Raw genomic sequence first — 11465 nt, 5'->3', positions numbered from 1 at the left:
GCTCCAGACCGACCAAGACCTTCACCCTTCAAGCACCAAACATATGCTGAGGAGTTCCCCGGACTCCGTGCTTTCACTGCTGAGGGCCTGGGTTCAATCCCTGGGTGCAGCCAAAAACAAAACAAACAAAAACCCCACAACAACGCTGGGCAGAAGTGGACACTGTGTTTGGTGATGTCCTGAACTGAAGGGGCCATTCTCACAGGACACAGCCCAGAGATGCCACCTGGGGCTGTACCTGTGCTCTGTAATACACACCTTCACCCCGGGGCCCTCCTGTCCTCTCTCCAGGGAAAACATGGACACGCTCAGCTAGGCAGCCTTCCCTGCTCCAGGGAATTTAGATCTCTGAGTCCCAGCTCCTCAGATCTGAAGGGGAATTAACTGAACCTTCAGAGAACTAGGGGCACTTCTGGGTGTCAGGACAGGACAGGGAAGTGGGGATCCAGGAAGAGCAGGGAACTGAAAGGCAAAACCTTTGGGATCCAGGAGGGAATCAGAGCCTAGTAGAGGCAGAAGGGAGATGTGTACCAGGAGTCTCAAACTCAAATGCCTCTAGGACCCAAGCAGATGTGACAGATGCGGGAGGCTAGAATAAGACATAGGGGCCCATGTAGCCAACTGGAGAATGCAGGCTGCACCCACAGCATCCCAATTAAAAAAGGAAAAAGCAAGCTCCCAGGCTGAGTCTCCAGCTCACCCTTGATCACAGAAATGAACCTGCCCTACAGGAAGATCTCAGATTTGAGCCCTGGGTGGGGATTCCCTCACCAGTGGAAAAGAAAATGGATCCTGGGCAGGCAAAAGCAATCTATGCCCTCCTTGCAGGGGATGGATTTCCAGGCAGAGGAGACTGTGTGGGCAAAGGTTCAGAAGTGGGAAATGGCTAGGATTGTTTGGTATAAGATTTGAAGCTGGGATCAGGAGAGGCGAGATGACTGGATGCTGGGCTGGGTCCAGACCACAAAATGGTAGGTCAGAGGACTTGGACTCTGTCCCGAGAACAGTCGGATTGAAGCTGGAAAGTGAGATAAGCATACTTGCAGGAAGATCTATTTGCGGGGGCCGGGGTGGCTGCAGGCAGACCAAGAGGAGGCTGATGCAGCCACTCAGAGGGCTTGAATGTGGGTCACGGCAATGGGTTGGCAAGAAGGGAAGGTAGGCAAGGGAAACAGCATCTGCAAAAGCTCAGAGGGCAGATGGAGCCTGATGGGTTCAGCGCAGTGGGAAGAGTTGGGTGTGGCTGTGAGGGTGGGGAGACGGGGGCGGGGAGTGGCAGAAGAGGAATCTCACGTTTCACCTGGTGTCTATCTGGCTACACTGCCTTCTTGCCTGACCCGCCTGGGACTAGGCGTGGACGATTTCCCCAGGCTGCCCCACATGCAGCATAAAGCCCATGCCCATTAGAGCAAATGTGCCCATCAAATCAGGTACAAATCAGGTCAGCATGTAACGCATCATCACGACCAGCTGGTGGGTGAGAAAGGAACACACATTTGACCAAGGGCTCTTGCTCAGCACGTGTAGGTCTCTTTCTCAGTTAATGCTGGTGAGGGCAGGGATGTTAGTGTCTCCATTTTACTCATGAGGAAACTGAGGCTTTATGAAGTTAAGAATGCTGCTCAGGGTCATAGATCAATAAAATGGTGGAGCAGGATTCAAAAATAAGTATTTGTTGAATGTCTAATATGTGCCAGGCCCTATTCTAGACACTGGATATACAACAATGAGTAAACAGTGAAAAAGCCCTGTCCTCATGGAGTTTATATTCTAGTGGGGCTCTGTAGGAGCCTGGGGGTGTGGAGTGGGGAGGGGAGAACAGACAATGAAAAAAATAGCTAAGAATACCATCAAATCCCCTATGGCCACCAGAGGACACTTCAGTCACACCACCTTCCAATCTCCTCTGATTCCATCTTCCTTCCAGGTTCCAAAGATATTAGCCAAGGAAGCTATGAATAGTGTAAAGCATCTGCTCAAGAAGGAAAGCTGAGGAGGGGTGAGCAACAGTCTCATCTTCCACCCACTTTTCCGGCTTCATCTCCTCATCAGATCCCCATCCAACCGCCCAAGGTATCTCAGTGACTTCAAGGCCCTGTGTACTCCGGAGACGACCAAGACTCATTCACTCACCAACCCATCCACCCCCCCACCCTCACCCTCCTGCTAACATTTACCCACCTGCCCACCCCTCTTCCACCTATCCTCTTGCCCACCCACCCCCGCCTTGCATCCACCCATCCCCCTTCCCACCCCTCCACCCACCCACCTACTGGGGTACTCAGTCTAGAGGGTCAGGGAAGACAAGAGGTCAGACCGGGTTGGCAGAGTCAGTGAACTCAATGGGCACGAGCTTTAGTGAGCCAAGGCCAGTGAAAGCTGAAAGCATTTAAAAATGGCAAGACATTATTAGCAAACCACACTATATCTGAAAAAAATTCAACTTTGGACCTTTGAAAAATCCCACTGTGCTATTATGCGGTGTTGACACGTATACTAATTTATCGCTAGCCCTTCAAGACAATACAGTCGGTAAAACTCCATAAATGTTTCAGTACCTCCGTACTTTGTTCTAATCGCTTCCCGAGGAACAGAACATTTTGGCAGTTAGTAAGTAACTGCTTTTAAGACCTGCTTTCTGAGGCCCGAAGTAACTCAGCTTGTAAGACCAGACTACAAAGATCTGAAGAGAATCTGATCGTGAAGCTGTGAATAACATCTCGCTGTGCACATCAGATTTACCCCAGATAATGTGGGCTTTCTTTATTCAGGTAGGTAGTGCTCTTTGGATCCCTGGACCTAGTATAGCACACTTAGAAAATGATCAGAGGCAGAGATCCTCACGTATACCTCTAGTTTGGTGGGTCACTGGCTAACCTATTTCTTCTCCCAGCTCTTGAGCTAGAATTTTTCGAAGACTTAGCACCAGCAAAGAACCATCCTATAAGTCACTTGCTTCTTGATATTTGGCTGCTTTTTAACCAAAGGAAAGATTCTCTTTTGGAATACTACATCAGTATATAAAGAACAATGCTGGTTTCTTAAAGGCTGGATAAAAATCATGCTTCCCACATTAAAAAAACAAACAATAAAGGCCCCTTAACTGTAATCTCACCAAGAACCAAAAATATCTTATTTTTTGCATGATTTGCTTTGTTTTCTCAGAATATTAGAAGCCAGAAGGGGAATTCATTGAGACTTGGCAGCTTTTTAGGTAAAGGACTGTACTAATGTATTTTTGTATTATTGGTATAGTAATTACCCAAATGCATGGAAGATTTCAAGGGCTAGACTAAGTCTTGCATTTTAAAATTCCAATCTAATTCATTCCAATGGATTAAAAGTCCATCAGGGGAAAGATAGAAGATGCAAAAGAACTGTTTCAGTGACCTATCTGAGGCAGCAATTCAGTGATTCTCTGTGTATGATAATTAAAACAGAACCAAAAAAGGTCCATACATCTTTTCTGACAGGTCACTGATTCTCTCCTGTGTTTTCACTTGTTAATTATTGCTTGCCAGATGTGGTGAATTTCACCTTGCTCAGCACCAGATAGTTTTCTGTATGGTTTGTTAGGCAGGTCCAAAGCAGTGCTCAGTCTAGTGGATTATTTTCTACTACTAAGCCAAGACTTTCCCAAGTGCACTGCCCAAGGCCTTGTGACATTTTCCAGTCTGGCTGGTGGGAAGAGGCCCTGGCTTTGTGTGAGGCCCTGGGCACTGCTGCCTTAGCTCTTTCACATGGCTCTTCTCTTGGCCTCAGGTGGTTTTCTCACACATGTGTGTTGATCAGTTCTTTGCTGAATAACACGCGAGAGGGACCCTCAGCAGATCTTGGGGTTCTCTCTTCTCTGAGCCCGCAGTTTGGAAACTCTCTCAAGCAGAAAGCTGGACAATCTTAAAAGGACAAGTCCCCTTTCCTTCCTCCTTCCCTCCTTCCCTCCCTCCTGCCCCCTCTCTCTCTCTCTCTCTCTCTCTCTTTCTTTTTTATATTTTGGCTGTGCCGCATACCTTGTAGGATCTCAGTTCCCTGACCAGGGATTGGACCCGGGCCATGGCAGTGAAGGTGCCAGATTTCAACCACTAGGCCCCCAGGGAACTCCCTCCTTTGTTTTCCTTTCCCTCTGGGATTTCGTTGTTTTCACGACTGTCTTTCGTTGCCTGGCGTTCAGTGTTTCGAAAACTGTTGTTCCATGTATTTTGTCTGGTTTGGTGGTGGCCGTGGAGGTTGTTTCAGGCAGAAGGGTAAACCCAGTCCCTGTTCCTCCACTTGGTGCAAAGGGGAGTCCTGGTGGCGTCCGTGTTCCTCGATGCTCCTCAGGTGGTGCCAGTGTGAGGCACCTCACGGACCTCTTTCTTCTGCCTGAAATGCTTCTCTCCATTGCATAGAATCTTTCATTATTTCCTCCCCTCCGTTTTCTCTGTTCTCTCTTTCTGGAACTTCTATTAGGTAAATATTGAATGAATTGATCCTTTATCTCTTAATGTTGCTTACCTGTTTTCCATTTCTTTGTCATTTTCCTCTACCTCCTGAGAGATGTTTAAAAACTTTTTCCTCCCACACCTTCCTTTGATTTAGAAGGAACTTTTTCATTTGGGCAATCAAATTTGCAATTTCCAAATTATATTAGAATTTCCAATTACAAAAGACATTATGATGCACTGCCTTCCTAGAAGCCTCTGCTGGTTTCCTGGTGTATTATCTTATTTATTTGTTTCCTCCAAGGCTGGTTGTCTTGTCTCTTCATCTTAATCCTCTTTTGGTGCCACTGAAAATTAGTAAGAGGAGGCCCACATTGTTCTACTTGGCAGCTGAGTGGTTCTAGTTCCCCAGCAGCCCTGTCCCTGGACAGGCTGCAAGCTCTGTGGGCCCGTGTGTTAATTGATTAAAATGCTTCACTTAGAAGCATCAGAGGGTTTTGTCCCCCTCCCCGCCCCCACCCCAGGTGACATTTGGCAATGCCTGGAAACATCCCTTCACAACTACGGGGAGGCAACTGGCACCTAGTTGCTACAGGCCGGAAATGCTGCTAAATATCCCACAATGTACAGGAACGCAAAGAATTATCTGGCTCAAATGTCAACAGTGTGAAGGTGGGGAAAACCCTGATTTAAGATCATCTGAGAGCAGGCCGTCCCACCTCCAACCACCAAAGGCCAACACAAAGAGGGACCCTCCACACCCACTTCAGGGGCCTTCCCAGGCACTTGTTCAAGTTTGTTTTTTTGTTTTTTGTTTTTTTTTTAATATTTGTTTATTTATTTTGGCTGCGCCAGGTCTTAGTTGCGGCACGCAGGATCTTCCTTGCGGTATGCAGGCTCATGGTTGCAGCATGCGGACTCTTAGTTGCGGCATGCAGGATTTAGTGTCCCGACCAGGGATCGAACCCAGGCCCCCTGCACTGGGAGTGCGGAATCCTACGCATTGGATCACCAGGAAAATCCCTCAAGTTTGTTTAGAAGAGATCTCCGACCAGTGTTTCCTGAGCCACATGTGGCCCACAGGCTTGTTTCTTTGGATTTTATAGGTTGATAGATTCATATACATATATATAAAGTGGTCTTAACATTTTGGTTGATTTTACCTAAAAACCCAAATTTCTAGCTTCTGCTGGAAAATCAGAAGCATGGACATGATTGGTGGAGCCGAGTGGCAGCTGCCCTTACAGACAGGTGTGAAGTCTTTTCTCACCTCTGTCCCCTGGTCCACATCACTCTTCACCTATATCTCTGACTTGGCCTATTTCTGCATGTGAATTCATGACCCCTGTAGTTGTTTGTTTTTTTTGGGGGGGTGTCGTGTTTTAATACTGGGGTAAATACTGACTCTGTAATCAAGGATGACTATGGAGATGTTCTGAGATGATCTTTTTTTTTAAAAATAAGTTTACTTACTTATTTATTTTTGGCTGCATTGGGTCTTCGTTGCTGTGCGCGAGCTTTGTCTAGTTGTGATGAGCGGGGGCTTCTCTTCATTGTGGTACAGGGGCTTCTCATGTGGTGGCTTCTCTTGTTGCAGAGCACGGGTAAACGGGCTTCAGTGTAGCACACGGGCTCTAGCACGCAGGCTCTGTAGTTGTGGTGCTTAGATGCTCCGCAGCATGTGGGATCTTCCCAGACCAGGGCTTGAACCCATGTCCCCTGCATTGGCAGGCGGATTCTTAACCACTGTGCCACCGGGGAACTCCCTGAGATAATCTTTTAGTTAATCATCTTGTTTTCTCTCCCACTGGTACTATTACTTTAGAATAACGGCAGGATGTCTGTAGGAGGACCATATCTGCCACAGTCAGAGGCAGAGACTTGGGGAATCATCAGGGAGGCCAGGAGCTGAAGGTATGGGTGTCACTGGGATTGCCCAGGAAGACTGTGTCGAGGGAAAGCAAAAGCTGAAGAAGGCAGAGAGCAAAAGAATCAGAGAAGATGGCAGACAGAGGGAAGGGAAATCAGATGTACGTGGAGTCCCAGAAGCCAAGGGAAGAGAACATCTCAAAAAGGGAATCAGGACTTCCCTGGTTGTCCAGTGGTTAAAACTCTGTGCTTCCACTGCAGGGGCCGTGGGTTCAATCCCTGGTCGGGAACTAAGATCCCACATGCTGCATGGTGTGGCCAAAAAGTTAAAAAAAAAAAAAAGAATCAAAACGTCTAATGCTGCCCACAGGAGGCTGAGCGGTATCCTTTGATTAAAATGTGTAGGTCATGATTTGGGGGAAAGCAGTTTCTAGAGAGTGCTGGAAGTGTATAGAAGCCTGTGGCAGGTTGCAGAGTGATGGGAAGATGAGAAAATGTAGACTGCTAGGACAGACAGCTCTTTCCAGAAGTTTGGCTGCAACGATTTGAACTTGGTTATAGAGGAAATCATCTGTTTTTTGGTGATATTTTGAATGGTATAACCTGACAAGCACATCCCTGCTGTGAAACATCTAGAAATGCTACATAAAATCAAGCAAACATCCTTTACAAAGCGCAGCTGGGTTTCAAGAAACTAAGGGGAATCCCTGGAGCCACACAGGAAGAGGAAATTGAAAACCAAAGCTAGGGGAGCTCATGGGCAGTTGTAGATCTTGGCAAAATGAAGGGTTTGGGTTTTATATCCACCAAGATTTTGGAGGCCTTACCTGGGGCATTGAAAACTGAGACCCTAATATACAGCTCAGCCCCTTAAAGGGTGACACCTCAGTGGAAAAGCAGACTAGGAAAAAAAAAAAAATCTTTCCATCAGCCCATAAAGCACAAAAGAACCTCGTGGGTCTCACCCTGAGATCTAGAGGCAATAGAAAGTCTCCCCTGAGAATTCATAACCAAAGGTGTGCCCTCATGTGTAAATTTGGGGTTCAAATTTACACCATTTGCATAGTCTTGGAAGCCCAAATAAAATGAACGAATAATGTGGTCCAGGGTTGGTTATTCCCCTGAAGCATCCTTGGCAGGAGCAAACACAGAAGCTCGCTAGAGAGACACCCTGGAACTAGTCACCTGGATTCCCACTAAGGCCCTGTTGAAGCTGAGTTCACAGCCCCAACTTAGAAAACATAAGAGGAAGCCATCCGTCATGAAGGAGAGTGAGCAGACACCCTAGAACTTGGAACTCCAGAATTATTGAGTAAAGGACCATACAGGAAGTGCGTTTCATTTTATTGTATTTTTAAAATTTTTACAAATTTATTTATTTATTTACTTATTTTTGGCTGTGTTGGGTCTTCATTGCTGTGTGCAGGCTTTCTCTAGCTCTGGCGAGCGGGGGCTGCTCTTCGTTGCGGTGCACGGGCTTCTTATTGTGGTGACTTCTCTTGTTGCAGAGCATGGGCTGTAGATATGCGGGCTTCAGTAGTTGTGGTACGTGGGCTCAGTAGTTGTGGTTCACGGGCTCTAGAGCTCAGGCTCAGTAGTTGTGGTGCACAGGCTTCATTGCTCCACGGCATGTGGGATCTTCCCGGACCAGGGATCGAACCCATGTCCCCTGCACTGGCAGGCGGATTCTTAACCACTGCTCCACCAGGGAAGCCCAGGAAGTGCGTTTTAAACGCCAAAAAGCATAAAGGAAGAACTCAACATGAGAAAGTGATAAGATGGTGTGTGTTTTTTGTTTTTAATTTTTGGCCGCACCCCAAGGCATGTGGGATCTTAGTTCCCCAGCCAGGGATTGAACCCACGCCCGCTGCAGTGGAAGCATGGAGTCTTAACCACTGGACCACCAGGGAAGTTCCAGTAAGATAGTGTTCAAAATGAAGAGGAGATGTTTAAAATAAAGAGGAGAAAGGGTAAAACAAATGTATCTATGAATCCGTCTACTTATTCATTCATTCTCCTTTCTTTGGGCTCCTGCTGTGTTTTAGATCCTGTTCTGGGTCTGGGGATATAAAGGTGACTTTGGGGACAGCAAGCTGGACTTTGCCTCAGGGAGATCACATTCATCCATGCATCGGTGTAGGTATCCATCTTTCATTTTATTGTATCCTTAGATGTCACAGCTAGAAAATTCCCAATAGAGCATCTGTTCAACTTTCAACTCTCTTGTTGTAAAGAGAAAGAATGTGAGGCCCAGTAATACAAAAAGTACTTTTCTCCAAGAGTGAGTGATAGAACCAGATTGAGAACTGGGGCCTTGTCCCTGGTGTCCCTTCCCCACCATCCTGCCTCCGGTGAGCCCTTGGCATGCAGGCCTCTAAGCTCTGAGCGTGGTATCTCAGTTCTGTGTCCCTGAGGGACTGTTCATGCTTCCTGGGCAGAGTCCCCACAACCCAGTCCTGTCAGCTGATGGTGAGAACGAGCAGTGACATAGTTACCTGGCTTGTGAGTGACAGAGGTGGGACAGCAGCCCTGATCTTGTATCAGTTATGTCTTCCTGTCTTATCTCAACTCCCTCCACCCCCACCCCTGCCACTAGAGAGACTGAGATCTCCCTGAGGGCGGGGCCAGGTCTGACTCCCTCCCTCCTCAGGACCTGGCTCAGGGAAGATGCTGGGAACACAGGCTGAATGAGTGCAGCCGGGGGTGGGGGGGTGGATGTCCCTCAGCCAGGGGGCTTCTAAACCCCTGGCTGCTCGTCCAACTCCTGGCATCCAAGGGGTGAGAAGGGAGGTCCAGGCCCAGGTGCTCCCCGGCCCTCTGAGCAGGAAGAGTGGAGTGTTGGCCTCTGCCTGACAGCATTTTCGGGGTGTGGGTGAACTTGGTGGCGGGGGCGGGGGGTGGATTCCTGGCCAGCATTAAGTAGCACAGGATGGCTGCTCCCCATGCAGGGCTCTCATGCATCACAGCACTTCTCAGGGGTGGTCTCAGGGAGGCACCAGAATGTCTAACACTTTCCTAATACTTGCTGAGCCTTTTGACAAAGAGAGAGCAGATCTCTGGGTCAATGCCTCCACCAGGAAACAATGTCTACTTAGAACTATATACCTTTGTTTACACTGTATTTATTTCCATGTTTTACCTTCTATTTCTGACAAGTGATATTTGGTTTTCCATTTACATACAGAAGTGATACAAAACAGATTCCTTGTAAAATGAATTTATTAAGCAAATAGTAAACCAATTTAAAGAAAAATATAAAGTACAGGTGGTAACTGACATGGCAAAATCCTAACGTTCAGGACTGAGGTTCTGAGAAGTCAGAGCCCAGGGAATGGAAACTCCTTCGCCTCCCCCCAACACCTGGCTCTGCGCCCAGAGGGGAGGTCAGCTGATACAGATATAGGGGCTCCACTTTTGCGGGGTGGAGCCTCATAAGTAAGCCTGTCTTGGGGCAACTCTGTCTCTCTGGACAGTACACTCCAAGAAGCTGGGAGGGAAGACGGCCAGGGGCCACGTTCTGGGAGAATGTTCCTTTCCACACTGGATCAAACTCAGATCTCCTTGGCTTGGGCTTCCCTCACCGTGGAAGGGTAAGATCCAGAGGGCTGAGATGCGGCCGCCTCAAGAGGACATGCTGCCCGCTGGCCTTTTGCGACTCTGGGTCCCAGGTGCAGGCAAGAGATGGCCTCTTGTTGTGAGGTGGGGGTCAAAGCCACAGTTTATATGTAATAAGATGCTCTTTTGCCTGATCTTGACCTCTCTGTATGTGTTTTTCTGGAGGGATGATGTGGCTCTGGGAAGCTGAATTCCTGTCATCTCCTGCTAGCACGGCTGACACTTGTCATCACCACACTCTGTTCTTCAGCCTCCTTGGGACCCTCACTCCAATGTCGGCATCTTAGGTACACACTGAAGGAGGGTGGAAGCTGCTGTGTTGATGCTATTTCCTGTCTTCTGGTACCTTGAGTTCTTAATCTGGAATGTGATCTTGGCAGTTTCTGGCCCAGAGTTGGCCCCAACTCCAGTTCTCTAAGCCACCGCCCTGGGCAGCTAAGAAAAGGCACCTCTGAGCTTGCCCCACAGCGCAGGCTCTGTCCACACCCAGGTTGCCCAGGCCCAGATCCAGGGGAGCCGAAATCCAGAAGTAAAAGGCCTGAGAGGGGCATTCTTTCCCGGGGCCTCAGGGTCTTAGGATCCCTCTGAGGTTGGGCCTCCCCCAGGGGTCTCTGGGAGGCCAGTCCTCCAGGCCCTGGGGATTCAGAAACTCACGCTGGTCCGGGCTTCACGCCTCCAGAAAGCTGAGATCTGCTCCAGGGTGACCCGAGGCTGGAGGCCCCACTCAGGATCAGGGCTTCCTGGCCGCAGCCTCCGGGCCTGGGGGCTCCCTGGATATGCACTGGTCTCTGGCCTCTGTTCAGGCTCAGCCCAGCTCACCAGGCCTGGGGTGTGGGGCCTCTCCTCCCAGACCTGGGGCCTCCAGAAGGTGCTACGGGTTGGGGCATTTGGTGGGGTCTGGGGGACCAAGGAGCTGGGAGGGGAGTATGGGGCTGAAGGGGCAGGTGGGGCTGTCACTCGTGCCTCCAAGGCACCTCCCTGGGTGGGCGGGTCTGGGGCCCGGTCCATCAGCAGGGGGACCGCGGAGCCATACCAATCCTCGGAGCGCTCTCGGGGGGTGCCCGTGGGCTCAATCCACAGCTCTCCTCCCGGGCGCCAGACCAGGGTGGGTGCGCAGATGCTGGGGTCTGGGCGGAGGGAGCGGCGGAACAGGCGTTCGGCCAACACGGCTGTGGTCAGGAGGAAGACAGCAGCCAGGGCGGCCAGGGCCAGCATGATGGGGACACAGGGCCCGCAGGGCAGCGGGGGCCATGAGGAAGCCTCTGATGCAGGGGGCCCCTCCACGTGCCCAGAGGGCTGCTCTGGGGTCGGAGGCATCTGGAGAGACGGGGTCAGGAGAGGAAGCACATGAGACAGGGTTGGCATGATCAGGAGAGAGAGGGGCCAGGGGAGCAGGGCTCAGCAACATTTGGCTGGAGAAACAGACCCAGGCAGACAGAGGAGCCTGGAGGACCCAGAAACGGCGGGAAGGAGCCAGATGGCCAGAGAGATGGGGCCCACCTCAGTCTGCAGCCAGGACCTCCTGTTCAGAATCCCCAGGCCCTTTCTGGAAGCTGCATT

At 49.7% G+C, this 11465-nt stretch overlaps 1 protein-coding gene across 1 annotated transcript; it reads right to left on the bottom strand.

Annotated features, from left to right (window-relative positions):
* Positions 1-10547: 10547 nt before the first annotated feature.
* LOC307062626 (transmembrane protein C16orf54) lies at positions 10548-11222 on the bottom strand (the record flags this gene model as incomplete). Its single annotated transcript, XM_079718380.1, has 1 exon — positions 10548-11222. One exon carries the CDS (start codon positions 11220-11222, stop codon positions 10548-10550), a length of 675 nt encoding a protein of 224 aa, XP_079574506.1.
* Positions 11223-11465: the final 243 nt, after the last annotated feature.

Source organism: Hyperoodon ampullatus (assembly GCF_949752795.1).
Source record: "Hyperoodon ampullatus genome assembly, chromosome: 14".
In the NCBI taxonomy this organism is placed as follows: domain Eukaryota; kingdom Metazoa; phylum Chordata; class Mammalia; order Artiodactyla; family Ziphiidae; genus Hyperoodon; species Hyperoodon ampullatus.
The sequence above is the reverse complement of the archived record's forward strand: the minus strand, read 5'-3'. Positions and strand labels throughout refer to the sequence as shown.